Below are 27,174 nucleotides of genomic sequence, written 5' to 3'. Positions count from 1 at the left end.
GGAGTGATTTGTCTGACTTACACCTGAGTATTCTATAGGTTTTCGCAACTTTGAGAGGACAAGTTCGTCTCATAAAACATTCTTCACTGTCCTTATAGAAGCATTTTTTTGTTCACTGTCTGAATTCAGTGTCTATTTTTACAGTTTTTTGAAACTCAGACACAGCCCAGAAGGGCAGCATTCAGATGTTGTTGAACTAGAAGTTGCCTCAGAAAAGTTTTGTTTCTTCAGGATATATTGTTAATTTTTTTGGACAGGTGTTGCCACTTTGCATGGTGGATGATCAAGTCACAGCTTCCTGTGGAGAGAAGTCCAGAATGCCAATGTGCACTTGACCCATGGTAGCTGGAGAGCTTCACTTTAGCAGCATCCATAGGATCACACCTGAACCCCATTCTCTGTGCATGTACCTTTATCTCTTTTTTTTTTCCCCAACTTTTTGGGTGAATTGGATCAGTCCTAGTATTTGCTGTTTCTCAACTGAACTATCAACTCTTTCTTGCTGTCAGGGTCCACTGTAGTGTAGACTTCAACCCTGACATGGCCATATTAGATGTCTCTTTCTGACTGCTAGTTGATTTCTTATTAATCGCCACTAGTGCATGGCTTCCTTTTTCATCCTGGGTTAAGAGTTTTATTTTCTGTAGTAGGAAACTTCCTTTGTCGGACAGAGACATTCTCTTTTATATCACAAGCAAAGATTCCATTTCTTTAGCTTTGAATTTGAATGTGAAAGTGGCATTTCTGGTAATTTCTTCTTGCAAAATAACAAGCCTTTCTGTTGATCCATGTGGATAAGTCCGTGATGCCATCGGTAGCTCTAAGATACCTTCTAACACAAGAACAAAGGAAACTTAGCTGCTCCAATTCGATGTTTGGCACTTTTGGCCGCAGAAGAAGAGGCTTTCCTTGACCCATGGTGATCTCTGAAGAGGACTGTCAGTCTAGTAGGTTGCATTGATTATTTGTTTAAATGTCCACACATATTCTGCCAAAGGAGAAGAGAAGGACCCTGAGTATTGCTGCCCATTATCATATGTTAAGTCTACTCATAATACTCAGATACTAATTTGGAATGCAAGACCTCTTGCTTTGGTATGGAGCACCTCACTAGGACTGTTTCCTAGGTGAGTATAATGACTTGAATATAGGACCATAGATTAATTCCTTATATCCTCTTGGTGTGGGGGGTGTTTTACAGAACTGACTGTTTATTTAATAACAAGAAAATCTGAACAGCTGCCTTAATTTGGAAGGTGACTTTGGCAATTCCCTTGTTGCGCTGGGCTTGCATCTCAACTGGTGTTTGTTAAAGATGCTTCTTCGCAGTTTAAATTCCTACCTTTTGGCAACTTATGGCACAGAAGAACTTTTTCTAAAGATTTTGATTCTGATAGTTTCTTACTTGAAAAAAAAAAAAACAAAACCCACGTAGTATTGGTTTTTCCTTACTTGGATGACTGGTCTGTAAGGGACAACTTCTCTCATAGGATAAAAAAAAATAATTCATTAGTCTTGCACTAAATTTGGCAGGTCTTGGGATTAATACTTGGAAATTGAATCTTAGTCCCTCACAGTGCTTGGAATTCATAGAAATACAACTGTACTTTTTAGTGGCCAAGACCTTTTAGGTAGTGGGGTGGTTGTGAACTTTAGTTACTCTAATAACTTACCAGGAGTCTTTCTCACAGGCATAGCACGGACATGCCTCGCTCTGAACCCCATGGTACCATGTGACACCAGATGGACTACTCCTAGTAGGTTTTTGAACGGTCTAATTAGGCCTTTTCTTCCTAACAATTTCCACATGGATTTTTGTTCTTGTTCTGTCATTTTGGTGGGAAAACTTCTGGCAGTGTTTTCCTTTTTCACAAATGCAGCCTTTGGATAGTTATTTTTACAAGAGTGTGAGAGTTTCAGGCCTTACTTGCCTGTTGTTTCATTTGAGGATAAGTCTGTCCTTTGAATGCTCTCTTGTTGTAAGACAGGAATGTAATTTACCTTTGCTCCGTATTGTTCAAAGTCTCTGTATGACTGCAGCCAAAGTTGTTCCAAGTATCCTAGATCTTGGACATGCCCTATCTTCTTGTTTTGGTAGACTAAGATCTTTTGTAACATCTCCTTGTTTCTCTTTATATTGATTGTTCAGCAGTCTAAGGAGTTTTCAACTAGATTTTTCTCTGGATAGCTGACAGTGAAAAACATGTTGTGAAATACCTCAGAAAAAGCTTCTTGCTGTAAGTATGTCAGTTAGGCAAAATCAATGGTTTCTTTGTGGAACGTGCCAGTTGTTGTGATTTGCAAAGCTGTGACGCTGAACTCCAGTCTGTCTTCCACTGCCCTCCCGCCCCCTCATGTTCTGGCCTTACTGAGGCTTCAAGTGATGCTACCTTTGGGAGAGCAGTCTGTTTGCTTTTACTTAACTCAGTATTCTGGGATCTGCCAGGCATTTGTTTGCTGGATATAGCTTGCAATGACCCCTACATACAGAGAGGCATTTCAAGAAGTAAGATGGATTACTTTCCGTCCAATTCTTCTTAAGATGTGTTTGTTATATGTACCTTCACTGCACATCTGTCTGTCTGCTTTTGTGAAAGTCCTAGAGAGAGATGTGAATTCTTGGCTGGAAAGGAACTGAGAGCAAGGAACAAGTCTTACCTATTTTTTTAACAATGGTGGGCCCTGGGCTATGTTCCAAGGCAGGCTTTTAGGGTAGCATTGTCTGCCTGATAGAATATGGGTACCCAACATATGTATATACAAAGAATGTGCTTACAAGACCTCAAAGAGCAGTAATAGGTAAATAACCCATCTTCCTTGGTAATATAAGCTGCCTCAGCTCTTGTAACCGACCAGTGGAAAATCATGCTGCTACTTAATTTCAGTTTGATTTTGACCATAGACTGGAAGATAGCTAGTCTTATAGTGTCACCTAATCTAGGTGGCAGCTGGAAGAGAACAGTTTTTCCTGGCCATCAAGAAGGAATTATCCAAAGATGATTGTGAATGCTTTGTTTGGAAGGAGAAAGGGGAAATTTGTAGCAATGAGAAATCCACGTTTTTAGTCAATTGAAAGCTAGTTTATTTGTTCATGGAAATATTTTCCTTGGAAGTTGCAAAGCATTTCATAGAAACTACCATGGAAACTGCTTGAAGACTGCTGTTTGAATACTCAAAAATCTTAACGTGTATTTTTGTCAAAAATTTACAAGTACATGGAGGCTTCGACATCTGCTTATATCATCAAATGTTGCCAATATCGGAATTCCTGCAAAGACTTGCAGATAAATATATGGTAATCAGCATGCAATGGGCTACTTTGCAGTCTAGAGAATGTAAGCAGAAAAGGAGAATGACACACAAACAGAAATACCAGAGAAGAAAATTTCTCTTAGCCAGGATTTGTATTGTTTGTTCTTATGTTAGACTCTTTAAAGCCCCCTTTGACTTTTGAATTAATGAGCAGTATGGTGAAGTCAAGTCTGGCTGTCAAAATTTGCAGACAGAAAAATTGCTATTGGTAAAACTGAAGAGTATCAAGCGTTAGCAGTCTTCGTTAGCAAGCACGTATGATTGGGTTACTGGATTTGGGGGAAAAAAAAAGAAAGGTTTTGCAAATCCAGAATCTCACTGTCATGAAATTTTAAGACGAAGCACTGGAAATAGAAGTTTTTAAACTGAAAATCTTAACACTTGAAACTTAACAAAATTGTGTGTCCCATCTTTGGTAGCATATAGAGAGGTAATTATTGAAAGGTTGTCAAATAGACTAAGTTCTCATTTTAGAGAGAAAGCAGCATAATCAAACTGTCTGGAACAGTTACTCAAATCTCATCTTTCATTAAAGCAAAATGGGGATAAATATGAAGAGAAAAGAGCTGAAGGACATTAAAAACAGACTTTATCTTTTGCTCCTATCTCTTACTGGCAGCCTTTCCCATGGGAAAATATTGGCATAGTACATCATCTTATCTCGCCTTTAATAACAGGTGAACTTTCAGATAATTTAGCATTTTGCTTTAAGCTGAATCTGATCACAGGCTTACGGCAGTACATAAAAAATATGTCTGTTTTTGCTGGCCACGATTAGGGAAAGACAGCTTGAAAAAGAGAAGACAATGCTGTGTGAAAAAAGGAAATGAAGTTTCACATTTAAATCAGTATTAAATATGTAGTTGGAAGGAGGTTATGTGATTTTTTTGGGGGGTGGGAGGCTTGTTCCCTATATCAAATTCCCACTCTGGTCAAAGTATCTCTTGCCATGAAGCTTAAAAAGGTCCAACAGCATTATTTACCTGGTGACACACCCATATTTAGAAAAATTTTCAACCTGCACAGTCCTCCTGTTCATCTGTGCTCTTATTTAATGACTGTCAAATAAACAGTGCCTGGTCATGGATAACAGTCTCATTCTACTAGCTAATGAAAGTACATTGTGGTGACTTAATATTGCATATATATTTTCTCTCACTTCTGAAATCCTTCACATTGTTTGTATTACGAACATGAATGATCCCTTATCACAGTTGGTTAAATTAATCCACTTTGTAGCAATCTATTTGTCTCCAGCTTTTTTGACTTTGCAAAAACCATTCATGACTCAGGCTGAATGTAATTTATCCTACCTGGGGCCATTACACAAGAGTGGATTTATTTTCATTATGAATTGTATTCTTCAATGCTCTCCTTGTGAAGCTCTTTACTTCTTAGACTTGTAGAGGAGGAAAAGGGAAGGTAGCCATGTGGGTTGGGTTGAGATTTCTGTGCACCAAACATGAATGAGAGGAGGAGCTCTGAAGAACTGCACGAGAATATGTGAGCCCGACCCCTAGAGAACTTGGTTCTGAGAGGGAGTGGAAGAAAAGTTAGCTGTACAGTAGCAACATCAAATTTTTTGCAAGTAGTGTGAATGAGAAGTGAAATGTCCTACACCTCAAAGATTGAATAGATATTTTGTTGGAAAGGTTGTTTAAATGTTTTATTCATCATTCCTATTCAGAGTGGTACCTGGTGCAGCAGTGATATCCTATGAATGACAGTATGAAGTCTGTCACAGAGCCTTTAATTATACGGGCTTGAGTTCTCCCTGTTCTGTGGTAGGAGAAAAAACTGCTTTTTATTTCAGTAGAAGCTGAATTTGTTATGATAACATTTGAACTCTACAGATGTTTAAACCACTTACATAGAAAATAGTGCCAACACTCTGTTTTCATTTTTTTCAAGCTAAGTTTTATTTTATTACTAGCTTCTACTTTAATTTCATGTATGTTTAATTAAAGCCATAGAAGCTTTAATTAAAGCTATGCTCAAGACTGGGAATGCTGCAAAACGTTTTAAGCATTTAAACAGTGCCAGCTAGGATTTGAATTAAAATAAGCTGAGACATTTGTGGTGTGAATAGGCACACATCATCATAATGAAACATTGGACAAATAAATGCTTTTCACTCCAAGGGAGGAGCAAAAGAAGTTTCCTAATTGTATTGAATTTGTGAGACTAATTTACGAAGTTATTTTACATCAGTTTAATTTTCTCTGAATTGCTCCAGAATAGAAATCAAAGCAGTGTATAAATTACTGTTTCATTTTTGTATTTTCAGGTGCTTCAGCTACAGAAAGTCATCTGGAAATAGAAGGGTTGGCAAATTGCCTGCCATATTATGGTATTTCTGATTTGAAAGAAATTCTGAATGCAGTAGTTAATGGAAATGCAAAGGAAGTATATGAATGTAGGCCTCTCAAAGTGATAAATTACTTGGAGGTAAGACAGAAGTTTGCTTTTAAGTATTGGCCAGCTAAGCTTATAATAAATCCTTAAACAGCTTGAAAATCTTTCTTCGGCTTTCTGTTTTAATTAATGTAGTTCTGTTCTAAACAGAAGTTACTTTTGAAAAGGAGAATGTCATATCCTCTCCGAGGTGTATGGGTTCTGCATTGCTTACCAAAATACTTCCATCAGACATATCCAAAAACAGTCATCCAGCTGATGTTCGCAAAGGGTTTCTATATAGGCAGTTTTCAGACTAGAAAGGCATTTCTCCATGTTAGAATACAGAACTGCCATAAAATTGCTTTACAAAGTCTAGAAGGCAGTTGAATCCAGAACAGTCATCAAGGTTTAACTCCTTTATAAATAAATCTATGAAGAAGTTATAAAATTAAGGTAATAGTTTATGAAAAGTAGGCGTTAATTGAAGCTTAATTCTCATGTAAACCTCAATGAGATGTACATTGTGAACATCCGAAAGTGCACCATTTCCACTTAAAGAAGAAAAAATCCTATGATGCATTCAAAGAAAGGGCAGAGATAGACAAATGGAAACTTTTTTTGCCAGAAAAGCAAGCTGTCGCTGGAATTAAGACATTGAAGTAAAAAATGAAGTCTCACATACTGTGAACCCCATATGCCTCTGCAAATGCTTGTATTTAGTTAACATCAATAACTTCTGCAGTTAAAGGAAGCACATACTGACAACCAACAGAGTCTTGTAAGTCCACTCTATTCAATGCAATAGTGACGAAGTTCTGCAGTGCACCGAAGGGAGGAAACCAGGTGTTCTTCACAAGCAGCCAGCATTATTAGTTACCAGAAATATGGTACTTGAGTAAAAGAATCTTTAATGTGTTTTCTTACAGAAGTTATTATGCAACAGTTGGAACTGGAATGACTCTTGTTAATATTAGATATGCAAATAGATAAAATCGTCCATCCAGAGACAATAATGGGCGAGAAGCTTCAGAGACAACTAATATATGTGGTACTAGTTAAAGCTGCAGTAACTAACAATAGCAGTTTTCTACCACTTCTTGTCTAGATGTTTCACTAATGCTATCTTTAATCCCAGTTCTTACGATCTCTGTGCAAAAAGGTCACCAAAATATATGTTAAGTCTCTTCTTACTTAAGCATTTGCTAACATGCTTTTCTGAATTGGGCTACTTCAAAATGGGACCTGGGCATTTACACGGAGTATGTGTTTTATCTTTTAAACATTTATTATACAAATCTTTCCCTGTCTTTTTGGAGCAGTAAACTTACAGCTGCCTTTGGAGCAAGTGATTCTGTTGTGCACTACTGAACTGTTCTTGTGCACTCATGAAAGAAGCTTAAAGAAGGGTTAAGTGTTGAGACAGGAATGGTTTGTAACTTGGTTTGGAGATGGAAGCTTTATTTCCTCTACCTGCAAATACTCATCAGTCAGATTGAGTGGGATGGAGTTGGTTTATATGTAGAGAGAGATACACACACATACAAACGTACGTACGTGTGTGTGTGTGTATATCTATATACAGCTATATGTAGATACACACACACACATACATATAAAGGTATATATCAAGAGATTATCAAAGGAAGTCTTCTTAAGAGCAATGTTGATCCTGTGAGGAACTGTTAGAAAGAAGATGCATGTGCAGCAGTAACAGTAGCTGGAAAATAAATATTAACTAGGAAGTATATGGCTTGCTGTCATGAAAAAAAAAATACTATAAAAATAAGCACTGGGGTTTTGACCATTCTGGGGGGTAAACACTAGAAGCGCCATTCACTGTCATGTTCAGAATTGCAACTTTTATCTTAAGTTTCATTTTTGAGCAGGCAGCATGTCTGCAGCTTTTGCTGTCTTTTGGTAGACCCAGAAGAAAGAATAGGGTAATGGTTAAAGAAGCAGCCTTCCTAGGTAGAGAATAGTCCATAGTGATCTTTTTTCCACTTGGAAGAGTGGGAGAAAATCCCAGACAAACAAAACGAGAAGATTCAGATTAAAATGTTATGAACTCTGCTTCAGGTTTGTACAATGTGAAGGGAGACTGTATGCCACATCCATTTCTGTCTAGGCAAGATTACTAAAGAGAAGGCAATGGCAGGAAGGCCCATCTTGGAAGAAGAAACAAAAAACCTGACAACTTCTTTTTGAAGTTGCTTGATTATTTGAGGATGGGTGCTTCAGTAATGGTGTCTAGCAGCCACTTCTGCTTTCTAGTATGGTGAGATAACTGGATGCAATAGACAATAGTTAATACAACATTAATCTAAAATTTCACTATAGTATTTTTAAAACTTTGTTTAGCTGACTTTGACTTCATTTATGTTAGTTCTAAAGTTTGTAGTGCAGAATGTGTCTTGTGAACTGGTAAACCTCTTCAGCTGATACTGGTGCCAACAGGAAATAGGATATTCAGAAATACAAAGCATCTTGCAAAAGTGGACCCTAAAAGAAAGAGTGCAGACATGACCAGGAGACTGACTGTGTGTGACTCCATTGTAGAAGTGTCATGAAAAGACCAATAAGATATATTTAGAGATACATTTGGGTTTCTGGGATTTGGAATATTTATCAGCAGAAAAGAGAAGAGTGACCTTTAAACAGTGAGTGTTTAATTCCTACTTTCTGGTAGCCCCAGGTGAATGTGTTAAAAAGTGGTACTTTAAAACTATTGGAGTTTTGGTTTTGTTTTTTCTTTCCACAGGGAGAAGCAGTACGTTTAGCTCGGCAGCTGCCCTTACATTTGTCAAAAGAAGATGTACAAAACACAATTTACAGGATGAAGCAACAGCTTGGAAAGGAAAATAAAGGCTGTGTTCATGGTCGTCCTTTTTTTCATCACTTAACAGATATTCCAGAAGCTGACAAGCACAACTCCACGGAAATTATTCAGTAAATGAAACATTTTGTTTGGGTCATATTTCTCTTGCTTAATTTTGATCATTACTCTGTAATTTCAGTATGTTTTGTGCAAAGCTTTTGTATAATGACTTTTCATTATCATATGAGATATGATACGAGATATCCTAGGAACCTTTTTATTTAAATTCAAATGCTACTTGAAAACTGGAAATAAATACTGTAGAGAAACAACATCACTATTTTTTTTAAAGAGTTTATTAAAGAAATGTTCTCAACTGGTTTGATGCTTTTCTTATTGCTGCAGGTTTAGAAAATGTCAGTATGTCAAAATTTTGTAGATAAGAAGTGGTTAGAAGTTGCTTTCAACAGAGCCTGGCAAAGTTTATTGTCCTAAGGACATGAGATGTTAATTTTCAAAGGAATGACAGATAGCTGTAGGTATTTAAATGTGGCATTGCCATATGCAGTTATTATAGTTACACTTTTATGGTGGTGTATTTCTACTTGGAAATTGTTAGCTTGCGTAAATGAGTATTGAAGTCCTACTGTCCAATCTCCAAAAAGCTTTTTTACACACTTACCGAAGTGTGATTCTTAAAAGTATAGTGCACTCTTAAAACTTTAGATCAACAAAAACTGGCCAGTGACTTGAAAGATGAAAGGATCAGAGTCACGGGAGCACAGGTTAGCACTGAAAGCAGATGGGTGTTGGTGCAATGCTGTACACAAACTGTTTGGGGGTGGGAAATATAAACTGTCCTCACTCAAGGAGAATGTGGCGTAACCAGGGCAAAGCCTCCTATAGAGAGAGCTACTGATTCTGGTAAACTTGTTCATTCTCTTTCTACCAGAAAGTAGCGTTTACTCCTCTATTTCAAGTAGTAGCCTGCTTCCATAAAGCTACCCGCTTGTGCCTTCTGTGCATAGCAGGTGAAATGTGTCTGGAAGAGTATGTTTTAAAAGTTTCAAGAAAGATCATCTGAAAATTCCTGTCTGTCCCCCATTGTTCTGTTGTTAGGAAATCTTGGCACTATGAAAATGTGGTGGTAAGACCTAGCTTTGTAGTGTTTCTGTGGCTGCTAGGTAGGGGGTTGAAGGTTGCTGAAAGATCTGAGTGCAAGCTAGTTTGTGAACAGGAGTATCAGACCAGACAAGCAAATGTACAATCTGAAAATGTAAATTACTGATCTATTGCTCTGTATCAAACAGTGCTGAACTGGTGAACTCAGTTAAGAAAACACATCACAGCAATACATGACAACATATACATTCTAAACTGAAAGGTAATAATTATGTTTTTATGCCATTAAAGTAAGTTTATCCTTTTCATGGGGAAGAGAGGTTTATAACTTCAAACTGGAGAAAGGAAAAACAAGTACAGAAAACATTAACTGCACTCTGTAGCAGTCATTTTAAAACACGGTGCTTGTTTTAAGTATCCGCCCCCATTAATTATAGTGTGTTTGCCTCAAAGTAGCTCTGTTAGTCTTACGTAGAGTTTATTTATGTGCATTTGCAGTGAACTGCTGGGAGCACCTTGTGCCCCCACGTAGGTGGAAGGCAGGCTGAACTCGATGGTCTGCTCGGTTCAGCAGCAGGTGTCTGGGTGATCAGCACACCTAGACTTCTGCTCCATTCACAACACATGCTGACTTTTGCCCAGGAGGCACACAGAGGAAGGTTCAGGGGACAAAGAACGCAAATGCATAGGAAAGCTTTGTTGTTTACCTCTCCAAGTATGTGGCAGAGTGGTGCAGAGGCCTGAGGTAAGATAAGATACAGCAGCAAACAAGGTGCTCTCTTGTGACTGTTTTGGTGTGTGCATCCTTCACGGCTGCAAAGGAGTAGGAGCACAAGAAAGTGCAGCCTCCTCTGTTTCTGTTCCCCAGCTCTGCCGTGCACATGTGTGAGGTTGGATTGGGAACAGCTGAAGGACATCAAGTGAATGCTGTGTGAGGGTAGTTCAGTGTCAGTTGGGAAGGAGAGGACTCTTTCTGGAGGAAGAGAAAGTTTGATATCTACTGCCGTACTGAGGGAGTCTTAAGACATAGCCATGAGTAAAATACCTTTCTGGTAGTGGGCACCAAAGGAGGGTGGGCAGCATGGGGACTGATGGGGGAAAAGAGCAGGGAGGATCGGAGGGCACAAGCAGGATATCTTTCCAAACTTAACTGGTGAGCAAGGCACAAGATGAGAATGTCACTGGAAAACCGGACACTTGTTGGCTGTAAATGTCACTCGGTGCAGAAGATGTGAATTTTTAGAATGGAAGTGAGAAGGTGGATGGAGACACAGGAAGGAGACGTGACTCTTGGCTCTGAGGGGGAAACAGGATCCCAGCCTTGTGGTGGATGCAGAAGGTTATAGTTTGTTTATTTTTATTCTTGTTTGGATACAAACTGTGAGAGTTTAGAGAGTAGCTGTTACAGTGAGAAAAGCCATAGGCAAGCTGGAGAACAGAAATTTATCTCCAAGCTAAGTTTGTTGGAACTTAAATGAATATGTGCACCAATTTTAGTCAGTTGGGAATATAATGTGCAGTATTTAATGAGATTAATAATTGCTAGTCCTTTTCCAAAAGGTAAAATAGCTGTATCCTAATTATATTGGAGCAAATGCTAGTATCTTTGATAAGACTAGAATCATCATCAAGTGCTTTCATATAATAGTACCGTTGCAGAGGACAAGTTGTTTAATGGTATTCAGGCTTTAGGTTGAGGATGAAAAGTGATAGGTAAATTGGTATTCACAGATGCCAAGGTGGGCTTAGTTGCTATGGAAGCAGATCAGTGTCAGGCATTGCCGTGGGTGCAGGTCCACCAGGTTTGGTAGTTGGTAGCTGGCTCTTCCCTCCTGGCTAGGTTTGCTGCCCTTTACCTCGGAGGGCTGCTGTGGATTTCTTCCTTAGGTATGCGTACATACAGTTTGTTTTCTGTCTCTGTGAGATATTGGGGATTGTCGTGTGGCTGGGTGCCAGCAGCGAGTGCTGTAGCATGGCTTCGGAGCTGTAAGTCTGGGTGTCTCCCCACCACGGAACTCGTGTTTGGGGGTTGTGCTGGTTTTGGCTGGGGTAGAGTTAATTTTCTTCACAGTAGCTAGTATGGGGCTCTGTGTTGGATTTGTGCTGGAAACAGCGTTGATAACACAGGGATGTTTTAGTTACTGCTGAGCAGTGCTTGCACAGAGTCAAGGCCTTTTCTGCCTCTCACCCCACCCCACCAGCCAGTGGGCTGGGGGTGCACAAGAAGCTGGGAGGGGACACGGGTGGGACAGCTGACCCCAACTGACCAAAGGGATATCCCACACCATATGGCGTCATGCTCAGCATAGAAAGCTGGGGAAGAAGAAGGAAGGGGGGGACATTCGGAGCGATGGCGTTTGTCTTCCCAAGTCACTGTTACGCGTGCTGGAGCCCTGCTGTCCTGGAGATGGCTGAACACCTGCCTGCCCATGGGAAGGAGTGAATGAATTCCTTGCTTTGCTTTGCTTGTGTGTGTGGCTTTTGCTTTCCCTATTAAACTGCCTTTATCTCAGCCCACGAGTTTTCTCACTTTTGCTCTTCGGATTCTCTCCCCCATCCCACTGGGAGGCAGTGAGTGAGTAGCTGGGGGGGGGGGCTTTGTTGCTGGCTGGGGTTAAATCACGGCAGGGGTGCAAGTTGAAATTGTGAGTTGGTCTGATACTGTGCTGGTGGGAGATGGCTTTAGATAGCGTGGGTCTCTCCTTGCTTTATCCAGTGTGGACAGAAGGAAATGTTACTTTCCGTTTCTAGAGATGCTCTTACTAATGCCCCTGGTGATGCATCCATTTTATGTTCCTTATTTAAACAATAAAAGTACCCTAGTTCTAGATTTACAAGCTTAAAAAGTCAAATGGTGCGCTTGATTTAATGGTTCTCGAAAAGCAAGGCACATCAACTTCTTGCCGTTGCATCAGCACCTGGTGCCACTCAGATGTTTCATCAAGTGATGACCCCCAGGCTGCCTGTCCTTGCCGTCAGTCAGTCCCCAGCTGTATGGGCTCTTTGAAAGGACGAAGAAAACCTGAAATGTGTAATGGTGACTAGACGTGGTTATTGTTGTGCTTGACCTCTTACCTTAGAGGAAAAAGCAGCGGGGCAGGACGTGGTGGGCGCATGTCCCGGCAGCAAGCAGACAGGCTGCCCACACCGTTGTGACCCACGCCATGGACCCACGCAGCTGTTTCCACCACGAGTGGCCAGGTCGGGGCATTTCAGGGGACTTCTAGTATTTGCACTGCCCTCTGCTGGCATTTTATTTTTGTACAATTTTGACCGCTTAAAATGATGGGTAGGCAGGTCTGAGGTTGACCATGAACAAGCATCGCTCCTTCCTCACTTTCAGTCACCAGCAGGTCAAAGTGTTATCGCTTACGACGCTTCTCGTGGTGCGCGTGTTTGCCTTCCTAAAATATTCCTAGTGCAGGTACCGGTGTTCCCTAAGTGATAATCGGGAGCTTTCCAGACTAAAGCATGATCTCGTAATAAAACTTAAAAACCCTTTTGGTTGTACATAGCTTTGTATTTTTCAGAGGATCATTTGTACGGTCAGTTTGGCTGGGTTCACTTCTGGTGGTGTATTTGCAGCTCAGGTGTCCGCCTCGCCCAAATTCTGAGAAATTGCATATTATTTTCGTAGGAAACCATTGAATATCAATTTTCTTTTTAAATACAGGAAAATCTCATTAAAAAAAAAATTATTTTTCCCTGCATGTAAATATGGGTATAAGCATGAGATGGAGGTAGCGCCTTTTACGTGCTACTTTTCTGAATGTATTAGGAACCTTAATAATTAAGTTTCTGTTTTGTCTCAGTGAAGAAGTGTGTGTATGAAAGGATTTGGAGTATTTCTGGGGATTTTTTTCTTCCTTTAGCATGAATAGTAGCAGTTCAGAGAATAATAGCAAAAACAGAGGAATGCTTAACTTATTTCAGGAGCACTCAGCAGTCATTGGCAACAGTAAAATCTGTATGATGTAATTTGTGATTCGTTCAAGTGGATTCTTCTTCTGTATTTCCATATTCTAATACGGAGTATTTAAAATGTCTAGCAATAGAATCAATACTCCCAAGCAACACTCTATTTAGTTATACAAGCACCCATTCCTCGGTCTCAATTTATGCAAGTGGTTTCGTGCCTTTTTTGTTTTGGTTTTTTCCCCTGCCCTACATACATATTGGTATTACTCTCATAAAAGTAAGCATCAAAGAGCAACTTTTTAGGTTTTTGAAAGGGTTATAACATTTGGTCTTCAGAGCTTGTTTTATCTTCTGTAAAGCAGGTCTAGTTTTGGTTTGGTAGGGGGGTTTGGTTTTGTTTTGTTTTGTTAAACAAACTTATAATTCTGAATTAATTTTTTGGCTGCAATAGCAATATTGAAGGATTCTTGAATGGTTTTTCTTTTGTACCCAGCATTTAACAGGCTGGGTTAGCAATTGTAGGAAACTGAAGGTACGTCCATTTAATTTTGCAGATGGAAAGCTACCAGAAGTAGCTTTTCTTTTTTTTCCTCTCTCTAAGTATGGAGTATCGTATCTGAAATTATGGAGAGTATAAATGTGGAAATGTTAAATCTTTTGTTAATGGCTTCGAATTAAGCACACATTGTTGCAGATGATTTGGAGGACTTATTTAAAGTAAATATACAATTTCAAGCTCAATTATCATTCATAGTTTAACTGAACATAGTGAGATACTAGGTCTGTGAATTTGATACAGTGTTACTTCATAATTATGATGCTTTTTTACAGTAAATTTGATATAGAACAGTTGCTAAAGGAAAGCTGCTGAATAGTGTGACCAACCATTTTATGGGACACATCTGGTGCATTAGTTCAGGATGTGCGCTGCAGAAGAACAGAGCCTTTTGCACAAAATGAGAAGGAAGCTAACTCCACATGTATATGTTTTGCGGACATGCGGAGAGGTTAAACAATTACGAGTTAATTGTGTAAGCTAATAGGAGGGGTGTTCGTAATGTCATTTCAAAATAGCTATGGAGGAAATGGAGGAGAATTATTGTTTTAAAATCTCAAATGAACGGTTTACACCTGTTAATGTTACATTTAGAACAGCTGTTTCTTTTATTATCAGTAAACAGATGCAGAAAGTAATGGAATGTTTTAAAGCAAGATGTTAATCCTGTCTTCCACTACTGAACATTCTCACAATATCATGATTAAATATTAACTGTAATGCTGCTGTCATCTGCAGTTACAGAATTCTTACTTATTTTTTTTAATCACTTTTGTATCTGAAGTTGTAAATGTTTGTCCGAAGTTATTGTAGTCTTTCATCAACCCATTGTCAGTCTTTTGCACGTCAGTAATTTCATTGATGATTTCGTTGGGCTGAATTACTCAGCCAAAGCAGCCCTGACTTTGGTTTTGCTCAAAGGTTATTTCTCTATTTGTAATTTCACCCTGAAATGAAACAAGGTATCTTTATAAGGAGAGAAAAAAATTACTCTTGAGGGCCCAGCCTAATGCACATTTCCTATGAACTCCATATGAAGGTGGCTGGTATTATAGGTGAAGCTTTGCCAGAGCATGCTCAGTTAGGTCCAGCACTGCATATTGGGATAGTACCAATCAGGTGGTAGAGGAGAGGTTCTTGTTTAGTGCCTGGAATTTTTCATTGTATGTGAAAACAATTTTAATCTTAGTTCATTTATTTTCTTTATGTCTTGTGACAACTGTATTGTGCTACTAAGGTTCTGAACGACAGAACAGCTATGGTTCTGACAGCCTCTTGGAAAAAAATACCTCAAAACTGCAGATGCAATACCACCTGTACCTAGAAAAAAAACCTCCAAGTATTTCAAAATATTTAAAAATTAGTGCCTAAACTGACCTGAAGTTCCTAGAAACCAGTAGCTGCCACTCAGATGCTTAAAGGTAGTAGTAGTTCTTCAACTGGAAAATAGATCTGTCTTAATTTTAGAATTAGAGTATCTGAAATGTTCTAAAATATGTAGCTTTTCAATGAAATAACACATGATTGTGGAGCATTACTAACTCAGCACTCCAAGAACGGAAGCGCAGAAGATTAATAACTGTATAACTTGTTTGGCAGATTAGTTTTCAGGAAATGTAGAGACCAATGAATATGGCAGCTGCGTTATTAAAATACTGTATTCAAGCCCAGGTCAAATTGTTCATTCATGCGTGGAGTAACTCAGCATTAATTGAATCATTACATTTTTTAGATATTTTAGATCACCGATATTTTTTGCTTCAGCACTTAAAATGCCTGTTTAAATTAAAATATTCACAAGGAGCAAGCGTTTTGACAGAGGAACGCTGTATGAAGCATTTATATATGAGCGTTCGCTTGTCAGGTCATTGCAGTAATAAAACTGCATTGGTAGAACTAAGGTTCTACCTTATTTCTAATGTCAGGACAGCCTATTTTTGGAGGATTTTAAAGATGCTTAGTCAGGTAAAATTATCTAAGTTGATATAACAAAGAGGTAATGTCTTTCCTTGTTCTTGTTAGCCTGGTACGGTTTATGTTAGATAAATGAGAGAGTGTTCCTGATGAAACATAAGAGAATTTACTTTCTCAATTAAAAAAAGGGGGAGGGAGGAACCGTCTTGTGTTTAAGTAGCTTTAAAAGAGTCCTGTCATCTCACTTCAAGAGAATGGAAAGGAAAATTCTTTTGGAGATAATTTGAGCTTATTTCATGTAAAGTAGTTGTTGAAAGGCAAATGCTTTCAGCTCTGAGGAGCGGATCTAGGTATGACTCTTGTCACACCTGGCCAAAACTGACTTGGAATAAATAGATTGTTTCAAAGCAACGTGCTGCTGCATTTCTGTTCTTCACTTAAAGCAGGCAGAGTTTCAATATTATTTAGTCAGTTAACATTCCTGGGGTTCCCTGACAGCTTAGGTGTGTATGATTTAGAAGAAGAATCTGTTAATAGTTACTAAGACGTGTGAAACTATATGCGTATAGTTCTAGAAAACTGTTCCCTCACCAGAGGAATTAATACAGTTACTTCTCCCACAAAGTAGCCACCTCCATTACAGAACATTTCCTTAATTGTTGCACTTAAAACTTCACATTCAGCTTCAAAATCCTCTTTTTCAGAACTGCTTGCTGAAGACCCCATTGCCATTTAGGAGAGCCATAACTTCTATGCTTTATTTACAACGACCTTTGAGCAACTGAAAATGCTGCCAAGTCCTTTAGGAAGTGTGCATTTGAAACTTGAATTTTGTTCTGCGTTTGCAAATAAGTAAATGTGATTATGCGTCAACTATAACAGCAGTAAAATGGATACTGGCCTTTTAGAATTGTAATATTTTACACTATTAGTGAGCTTTACTGTAGAACCGGAAAACGCCTTATGGTGCACCAACCACTTGTGGATTATGGAAACTGAAGAAACGGCTCAGTCAGCCTTGAGCTGGATGTACAGGGGGGAAAAGCCTAAACTCTGCAACTCAGCTCCCACTGTTGCATTTTTACTATAATGAGCATGAACCTAATGGTTAACGGGTGGGTGCAGTTAATTCTTGCCTAATTATGAACTCTTTGTGGAGTTCTCAGGACTGTAATTTCTGACTCTATACTACTTCGAGTCACTGAAAGTGATACAGGTTTTTATTATTATTCTGTCCTGTTTCTTCTGAATTTATTTGGATGCTATATAGCAAGGAAGTGTTGTATTGAATTCTTAAATCATGTAAAGTAATGAAGGTTTCAAGCACCACTAGATTTTTGGTTTAGTTTGTTTTTTTTAAAACCTGTGTGGATGCAGAATTAATGAGACTAAAATCAAGTCCAGGTAAGGAAATACTTAAATGATAAAATATATTGGTATAATAACTGTCTTACCAGTTTTCTTAGTTTTCTTCTGGTTGTCAGTCTAAGTCTTTTAACTGGAGCTCAAAAATCTGGAGCGAGTATTTTGGCATAGCACAGTTTGTTGTAAGGAAGATTTAATAGCTTGTTGTGTCCTATTTCTATAAACAGAAGTCATTTAGAGTTCAGCAGATATATTTAGAATCAGCATTTGTGCTGGTAGTTACAAGCTGAATAAAATAATCTTTGAAAAGCTGAATATACAGAAGGGAATATGCAAGTTCAAACTTACCTCACAACTAATTCTCTTTCACGAGGCTTTGGCATATTCATTAATACTAACCTACAAAATTGGGAATCACATTTATTATTTTATTTACAAATCTTTTTAATAATGAGTTGAAGTGTTGTGTGCAAACTTTAATAGTTTTCAGAGTTTTATGATAATTGCTGTACAATAGGTCTGACCTTGCACACTTTACCATGGCAAAATTCCCGAGTCTCCATAGAGGAAGGTTTCTCTGTCTTAAGGAGTGCAGTGTAAGGCCCAGTAAAATGGAAAGCCAGTTCTGGAGAGGTCTTCTCTACTTTGGGCTGGTTTGGGTCAAAATATTAATAGGAGTTTATATTGAGTGATTTGTAATCGAACTTGTGATTTGTTGACTTCAAAGTATGCGTGATATCTGAAAAACATGCGAAGTCTGTTTAAAGATACAAGTTTTATAGCAAATAGTAAATTAAAACCATAGTGACCTTTTGGTCTTGCTGATCATGTGCATAAAGATGTTCATCTGTTGGTCTGTACTAATCACAGTAACAGGGCTCTTGCTCAGGGGGTAGCCGGCATGAGCAATACTCTTGTATATTTGTTCGTCTGCTATGCTTTTTATTGAGAAAATTTTGAAATTAAAAAGTTTGTAATCACATCTTGATGCAATTTTTGCGTATTCGGTTTTGGAAAGGATAGTAGTTCTTTTCCTGAGAAAATAAGGTTCATTTAGTGGTGCAAATAGACATCAGTGCCCTAATTTAAATTTCAGTTGATATTTCTGCCCCTACTGCTGACTCTGGCAATGTTGGTGTGAAGTCTGATAATTTTTACTGTATCATTTCTGGTACAGATTTTGCCAAACAGGAGTTTGAAAACATTGAATTGAAAGTATATTATATGTGGTGCTTAAATATCTTTTTTCCTCTGTTCCAATGTATTTTAACACATTAACGACTGTTTTCCTTTCTCCTATATTAAGTGTCCACGCTTTCAGCATCACAAAAAATGTCACCCGATCAGGTGATCACCCCATCACCTTGCTAAAGAAGTATCTTGCAAGGATTGTTTTGCAAATAACTATAAACTTCATTTTATATTATCATATCTAAACAGGACATTTTTCATTTTTTACCATCTTAGCATTTTGATTGTTTCAGTAAACATCAGAGAAAGTTTTCATGTAGGTGTGGGTTTTTTTAAATGTCATTACTGAAGAGAGAAAACATGAGTACGTTTTCTGGTGTTACTTACAGAGATGATAAAATGATACTTTGCAGTGTTCGTTGCTGTTCATCCAAGTGTCAGAGTCGTGAAGTTGTATACACAAATGAGAGTCTCATTATGCCCATTTGTCCCCTCATTAAACTGGCGTATTGAAAAGAGGACTGGCCACATAGCTGGCTGTTGGCAAATCTGGGAACAGAACCTAACACGCTGATAGTGTTTCTCCACTTTAACTACATTGGAAGTCGACTTGTTGGGGAAAAGGATATGCTGGTACCAAATGATATATATGATGTGCAACACAAAAGATTTCCTGTTTTCAGTTTATATGACATGACCTGTGGGCTAACTGAAGAAAACATCATTGAGAAAGTGCTATATCTACATATACAAGTGTTCCTATTGATACGTTATTTTTCTAAGATTTTGCTGAGTAAAGCTATTTCCATACATAAGCGTTTTGGCCATCTGCAACTGCTTGTCAATGAGCCTGGTTTGAGAACACTGGTCGTAATTGTAACCTCAGGAATGTGTGACCAGCTCGCGGCCAGCTGTGCATGCCCTGACTTTTCCCAGGTGTTAAGATACATGGCCACTTTTGTTCACTTTAACCAATGGGGCAGAATACAGTCCTTGTTCTTCCCCACCTTGTATTAAACCTAAAAACTGCTGGGTTTTATTATTTTTTAATATGTCATAGCAAACAACTAGATGAAGTTGTCCATGTCGTTTAATTATTGTGCATACATGACACGGTGCGCTGCATCTCTATGATAGTATGTATTTAGAGAAATACAAAAAGGGTCCTCAGTGTGCTGTGGTCTTGCTATAAATTAACAGTGCTGACCCTGCAAATCATGCAAATGCTCTTTTTTTTGTTTGTTTGAAAAAGATTTTACGTATGTTTCAATGGCATAGATATTTCTGAAGTTTAAGCCTCTTCAGCCAGAGTGAGTTTGGCTACATTTTCTAATTGGTTTTATTTTAATGATCCATTTCATGATTATAGGAACGCTTACTAGCTGTCTTCTGCATGGGAGCCTAATTGGAACTCCTCCTGAATCCAGCCTGGAGTTGTCTCTATAGGGGGTTTTGTATTTTGTCTTTACCTGCGTAGCATTTTCTTTACTTGTGTAGCATTTTCTGTATTCAAGGTGAGGCATGAATAGCTTGAAAACAATACCTACGAGCACAGGTCTCCTCCTTACAGGTGTTGGAGGGGGAGAGCACTTCTAGTAATCATGAGGACAAAATTTGCCCCATGGCCTGTGACACTCTGTTTAGTTAAGTAAAAAGTGAAAGCATTAGATGAATTTATGGACATGATAATTTGCACAGTGTGATTGTTATAAAGGAATAAATCCACTTCTCAGGTCCCTGCTGTTGGCTTTTATTTGCCAACAAGCTGACATGATCTCCACATAGTAGATATGGACAAGAAATGAGTTTGTAACTTAGACCTATTCTTTATATGGTCAAAAAGACACACGTTATCCCTAAAAGTAACCTACCTATTCAGATCAGTTTCCATGGAATGAACTCAGACCTTCAAGCACAGCAGGTCTGTGTCTTCTGCAACAAGTTCTAAGTTCACAAAGTATGAATTTCTGCCTTTTATGGCCTTTCAAAGACCTTGCACTGTTGGTTTTGGTCATCTTTGAGTGTCGTAAGGACACACAGATTCTAAACCAGCACTGGGTTTTCCTAAATGTTCAGAAGTCAGTGAGGGATGAGCACATGCAAAAACTTTGTATGTGCCTAAATGCTTTTCAAAATCTAGTTCTTGCTGACTCAGAAAAGCTCGTTTAATCTTGAAAGTCAGTGGAAAATTAGGCTCCTAAACACTTGCTTAGACCTTGAAAAATGTACCAGAACTGTTTGGGGAGGAGGAGAGGATCATACCAATCCAGTGCCGAGACCTGCTTAAACAGAAACTTGTAGCAAGACCAGTTCTCCTTTATAGCTGCAATGATATGGAGCACTCTGGCATGATGGCCTTATGTAACAGACTGAATGATGGGATTTTTCAAGCGTGTTTTTGTAGTTAAAGTACTGGTCTGTGAATCCTCTTTAAAAAGCAGGGACTGTCCACTCTTCACCAGAGCACACGGGAGAGCTGATAAGACCTGGGATAACATTGCATGGTACAAATCACTCGTAAGTGATTTGTGCCTCTGACTGACATCTCTCCAGTGAAGACTCCCAGATCTGTACCAGCGTTGTGAGATTCCTGTAACCACTGGTCTTCGGTATTTCCTGTGAAACTTAAACCTAATGTTCGAAATCTGCATCAGCACTGAACTATTCTGTCCTTTGTTTTCTGTTCGTCAAGGTGGCTTTTCTCATTAGCATAAATCACAAAGCTCCTGCAGCAGTAGCGTTGTCCATATGATCTACAGCATCTCTGCTGTGGCCAAGGAATATTTACAACCCAAAATGCTCTGCTTTGCTTGATTTGGAGAAGCCTTTCATTGTTTCTTCTTTCACAGTTTCTTGCATCCTAATGGTTATAAGATGGCACAAATAAGGGTCTTTAAGAGAAAATCGTATAGAATACCATGATACGTCTATTATTATGCATGTCTGACGTGAACAAAATAAATTAGCCAAAGGCAACTAAAATGCACCCCTGTGGACATTCGGAAGTTTAAAAACAATGAAATAAAAATATCTGCAGTGCATTACATTAGACTATGGTAAAGAAGTGAAATGGCTCTAAATTGTGTGTAACCTAGTTGAAGAAATAAGATACTTCTGTGGGGTATGGATACATAATGTAAACAATTTCAAAGAGTATTTGGCAGTCTCTTGGAATTTGCTCCAAATGCTTTCGGTTCAATAGGAATGAAAAGCTATGCTCCATTATAGCCTCACTTGATATTTTATTTTGGAGGAAGGAAACTTGGAAGCATGTCTGTGGGGTTTTTTATTGCTTAATGGTGACAGTGGAAAAAAAGTAAGATGAGCTGCATGCTTATATTCCTTCCTACCTGCTCATCTTTCTTACTTTCATTGTTGCCTTTAACTTTCAGCCTTACTTAAGCAAAAGGAATTAACATGCGCACACACATCTACTAACATAAGATATATTAATTAATGTAATTGGTGACAACTGCTTACTTCCTATATGAAAGAAACTGATCTGTACACATGCTTTAGTTTCCTTCTCTTTCTCAGAGGTTGCTCTTGGAGGGGAAATAGGTATTTCTGATGCTACCTTCCTATCTGCGTATCTGTATAGTATTTATTTATTGTTATACCTGCTGAGATGATCTTGAATGCTTTCTTTATGAGGACTTAGGACTCACTGGCGTAGGAAACATTTTCTTCCTGTACGGCTTTTGAAGGATCAGTAAGAATTGCTCCGATTCAGCGCAGCTTTCAATCATGTGGCCTTCTGCTGCATTTTCATCAGATATTGCAGACTAAGTAGTATTAATGTGCTTAGTACTTGGGTGGAAACCGCAGGGAGCCACTAGAAGTTGATTTTTTCCCCGCTTCCTATAGCGGCAGACTAAACCAGTTGAGCAGAGCTGTTAGCCTTGCTCCTGAGGGCTAATCGAAATTGAAGGTCCTGAGCACTAGAGGTTGTTAAAATTCTCATAGGGCTCTTTATAAGATGTTAACCCCCGTGGTCTGGCCAGGCTCCAAACGGGGTAATTACATTCTTCCTACCTAAATTCCCCCTGCAATTGCAATTCGATGTGCTGGTATTCCTCACTTCCTCTCCTCTGCCGTGCCCTGTGGAACAGTTGTTGCGTTTCATCCCAGAGGTACTTGCTTTCAGTGACTGATGGAGTGAGCTGTGTGTAGAGTCTATAAAGCATTTTAAGAGCCGTTTGGATGAAATGTAATTTATGATGCTTAATTCTTTTTTATTATCTGCTGTTTAAAATGGACTAGGTTAATCGGAGCTCTGAGTGTGTGTGAACGGTGTGCAACAGACCTGGAATGAGACAGTATCAACAACTGTTCTCGTTCCTCATTGAACTTCTTCCCAGGGGTTTTTAGATAGAAGAAGCAACAGACCAAACCAAAAGTATAGGAAGGCTTTTCTAGGGGGTTCATTACAAAATAGGAAGAATATGAACTATGTAGTAAGGCTAATGTGATTTTTGCCTCAATTGAAGTACATATTGAAGTGTGAGTGTGTATATATATATACACACACACACATATGTATATATAATCTTCCCTCTGCTGAGGGATTCTGTTGTAACCTTAAGAGCAGTATCTAAACACTCATGTTCTAAACGTTACTCTCCTTCTACCACTACTTGTACTAGAAATGCCTTTTATTATAAAAGCACTATAATTTTTATTAAAGATATTGCATACTAATTGGAAGTAGAGTAATTATGTATAAATTTAAATGTTGCCTGTAAGCAGACAGATATGGAGTTAGTATTCAATGTTTAACAAGATAGTAAGGGAATATCTGTATATTCAAATACAGTGTTCTCTAAATAAGGGATTTGCTTATCATGTATCTGCAATACAAATAGAATAAAGTGATGCTGGAGGACAACTTTGTGTTTAGTTTAACGTTAGTTTCTGTCTTCACTCGTGGATTGACTCATACTAAGCCTAACTGTACTACATAGGAAATCTTTGTACAGACACTAACCTGAATGAACTAAACTTTTATTTCATGAGATCACTTAGTCTGCTCGGTTGTGTATGACAGGCCATTGCATTTCACTTGGTATTAGTGTCAAGCCTAAATATTTGTTTCGGTCAGATATTTCTGTCCTAGAGCATCAGCACATAGGCTACAGGTAGAAACCCAAGATCTCTGTTCACTTGTGCCATAATGTCCTGGCTAATGAAGTGAGATCTCTCAAGGTGGTCTAAGCAGGTGAACTACTCGCCATGCTGCAGGGAAAGTTGAAGATTTTGCACGTGGCTTGTCCGGTAGCACAAGAAATGTATTTCCAGTCCCAGATGGCAAAAATCACTATACGACCCTGCACAAGTGAATATGAGGCACTACCTGAGCTCCTGGGGGGATTCTTAGTGTTACTTTCTGAGTCAGTGCCGATCTCCAAGCATCTTGACCCCTGCATCAGCCAGTCGCTCTCTGGTGCTTCTGAGGAAGGTTGAAAAAGCAAAAACAACCAATTGACAAACTGAAAAAACTCCTCTTTATGTTTAAAAAAAAATTATAATCTGTCTAGTATGATACAGTAAGTTGGAAAGCTCGAAGCATAAAATGTCCTTGCAAGGTCTTTCATTGTGTTTCAGTGGAAAACTACGCTATTATGAACATAAGATATCTTTCTCTTTGACCTGTGACGAAAGCTGAAATAAATTTACTTAAATATCTGACACCAAATTTAGCTCAATGTGCTCTACAGCTTGTTGCTTAGAAAGGAGCCTATACTAACTACATAGCCAGATGTTAATGAGTTATATAATCCCGCTCAGTGTGGCTTTAATGGATTTTAACTTGGAATAGAAGATTTAGTTCTTTTGCCTATGATCAATTCAGCCATATTCTTACTTAAAAACAGTTTGCCATTTAGAATTGAAATAAGCCATTTGTATAGTTTTAGTACTGTAACCTTTAAGAATGTGCTTTTTTAATTGCAATATATAACAGTAAATATTTGCATAAAATACGGCTGTGCTATGAAGCATTTCTCTTATGATCATTTATAGTTAACATTACCAATGCAGTTTAAAAATACATTTAGTTCGCAATTCTGTTACAGAAGGAAATGTCTTATTTTTAATTAGTTTATGTGTCAGTAAATATAAATAGCTTTATTCGTACTGATGGTCTCCTAACAGGCACAAGAGCAATGTACTCTCGCTTGCCATCAACTCCCACATGCAATCCTGTCTTCTAAGCATCCTAAAGTGTTTATATTATTTTATTTGTTTGAGCTTTGGCAAGTCAGCATCCTTTTACGTTTTGTACTAGCTTGTGTTTCCAAGATGAGACACAAATTACTGGAAACTTTCATGCAGAAAAAACCCCATGTATTTTTAATATTATAGGAACATTTCTTGTATCCAATAATATTTTTAGGTGAAGGTAATCTGACAGAATAACACAGCAAAGGATTTATTTAAATGGAAGATGATTCATAGCTAGATATCGTGGAGGTGCATACACCATAATTTTGTGTATCTGTGATCTTTCTAGCTTTTCTTGTTTTGTGTCTTTTTTCTTTACCTGACACTGTGGTGTAACTTTTTAAGTGTCTGTTTTCCATTAATATAAGTATCGAATTTATTTTTTCAGAAATTAATATCAAAGAACAAGGTATGAAACTTATCTGTTTTGAATTCTTTTTAATTCTGATTTTCTATTCTTTCAGCAAATAGTCTCTGTTGTTTGCCACCCCCCATCAAACTTTATTCTTCTCCAGTAAATTCCCTCCTTCACTGTTTTTTTGCTGCTGCTGCTTCTTGCATCCTCTCCCTCTGGAAAGGAAGAACATGCTCTTTTCTTCTACTCATGCATGGCTTTCTCACTCTCTCTTGCTCTTTGTTTTTTGTTACCCACAACTGTCTTTTTTTTTAAACTCTCCATCTACAGCTTCTTTCCCCCCTAGAACTCACTGCTCTCCTGAACAACTTTAATTGAATTAGAAATGCCTTTTTGTTGCACTATAAATTCAATTTTATAGGACTCGGTAGAAGCTTTCATATCTAAGGTTGAAAGAAAAAGGTTGTTTTCTGTTCCACATAGTTTCCTACCCATTTTTTCTTTTTTCTTCCTCATTGATACCATTTTTCTTCTTTCTCAATCTGTCTCTTTAACACTCCAAACTCAAAAATTCCCTTCTGTGGTGGCATATAATTAAAGACACAGTCTGATAATTAAATATTCTAAAATATGTACAAAATTCAGTTCAGTGGATTTGCATTAAGCTTTTTTAGAGAAAAATAATTTTCAGTACTAGTGTCCGAGCCAGTGTGGGAAACAGACTTTAGAAATTTCAAAAAAAGCATTAAAGCAATGTTTCTCAGAGCCCCAACCTCTTCATGTTTAGGAGATTGTGTAGTCTACCCAAAAGAGTAGATTATTATTGCCATTCATTGGAGTGAAACTGTAGCAGTATCTGTACATACTCCAAAAATTCATCATCATTAGAGGATGTTGTCTTTAATGACTGCTCTAAATTCCATTTTTTTACAACTATGTTGTTAACTTGGTTGTGGAGACAGGTGGATATTTACACAAAAATTTCGTTGTGCTCTTGGGGAAACCAGCCATACCAGGAATACTCACTTTAACTGAAATTGAGATAAATAATTTGAGGGTGACTTACTCAAGTTTTGAAACAGTTAATGCTCTCTTAGGAGGAGATGAGGGGTAGATAAATGGTGAACAACTGGGAAGCTGGCTCTGAAGCACGTGCTCATGAATTTGGACACCGACTAATCTGTTTTGGCTGTTGCTGGCACTGCAAATAACAGCATAATGCAAAACCTTCCTGTTTCTTCCCACTCTGTCGTTTTAGCTTTCCACCGAGGGCAAGCAGCGGCCACGGGCCGAGCCCTCAGCGGCAGAAGTGGGAGCAGCAGCTTGGCCAGGGCTTCTCGCATGGCCGAGTCCGCAGCCTCCCTCTCCCCCCTGCAGCTCTCTGGCTGTTGTGCTGATCGATGCATGGCAGAGCACGACTTTGGGAGCTTTTTGCCCTTTGCCAGCCTGGAGTCAATCCGTGACGTCAAATGAAGCATATGACTGGTGAAGGGGCGTCAGCTGCAGCCGTGTGGCTTGCGTATGCCCAGGAGCAAAACTAGGCACCTGTAACTGGTTTATGTTGTACCATCTCCCCTGTTTGCCTTGGCGGACTTACTGGCCTGAGAAGATTGCCTAAAGAGAGTTGCAAATATGGAGATGTTACCATTCAGGGTTATCTACCCGATCCTTTGCCTTGTCTTGCAGAGAAGTCATGCTCTTCAGAACTCATCACAAACTTAGTGATATCAAGTAAAGTTTGCCCACGGTTTCATCACCTTGTTCAAAAGTTATGCTAGCACTTTATCTGCTTTAGAGTATCTGTCTTTTTCCCTTAACTGATGACCCAATGATCTAAATTTAGCCTAGTTTTTTTAATTTTTTTTTTTTTTAAAAAGGCATCAATAAAATGGAATTTATCCTCTACTTGCTCCTCTCAGATGCCTGAGCTTGCATTTTACCTTAGCTTAGGTTGTAGATGTGTGGTAAATCACTCGGTTACTGACGTGTTCTCTGTATGCTCGCTCT

The 27,174-nt window shown here is 38.5% G+C and overlaps 1 protein-coding gene across 6 annotated transcripts in view; it reads left to right on the top strand.

Moving 5' to 3' along the window:
- PMS1 (PMS1 homolog 1, mismatch repair system component) overlaps positions 1 to 8,862 on the top strand; it is a 51,947-nt gene extending 43,085 nt beyond the window's left edge. For 4 of the 6 annotated variants that reach the window (XM_072874652.1, XM_072874653.1, XM_072874651.1 and 1 more), the window contains 2 exons: positions 5,600 to 5,760; positions 8,468 to 8,862. In XM_072874652.1, coding sequence (XP_072730753.1) covers positions 5,600 to 5,760; positions 8,468 to 8,659 — 353 coding nt within the window. In that variant the 3' untranslated portion in view covers positions 8,660 to 8,862. Of the gene's footprint in view, positions 1 to 257; positions 1,354 to 5,599; positions 5,761 to 8,467 lie in introns of those variants that run through there. The other 2 variants (XR_012044371.1, XM_072874654.1) reach the window with 2 other exon arrangements.
- The last annotated feature ends 18,312 nt before the right edge of the window (positions 8,863 to 27,174 follow it).

This window comes from Ciconia boyciana, chromosome 10 (assembly GCF_034638445.1).
Source record: "Ciconia boyciana chromosome 10, ASM3463844v1, whole genome shotgun sequence".
In the NCBI taxonomy this organism is placed as follows: Eukaryota; Metazoa; Chordata; class Aves; order Ciconiiformes; family Ciconiidae; genus Ciconia; species Ciconia boyciana.
This window is presented reverse-complemented; position numbering and strand designations above follow the sequence as displayed.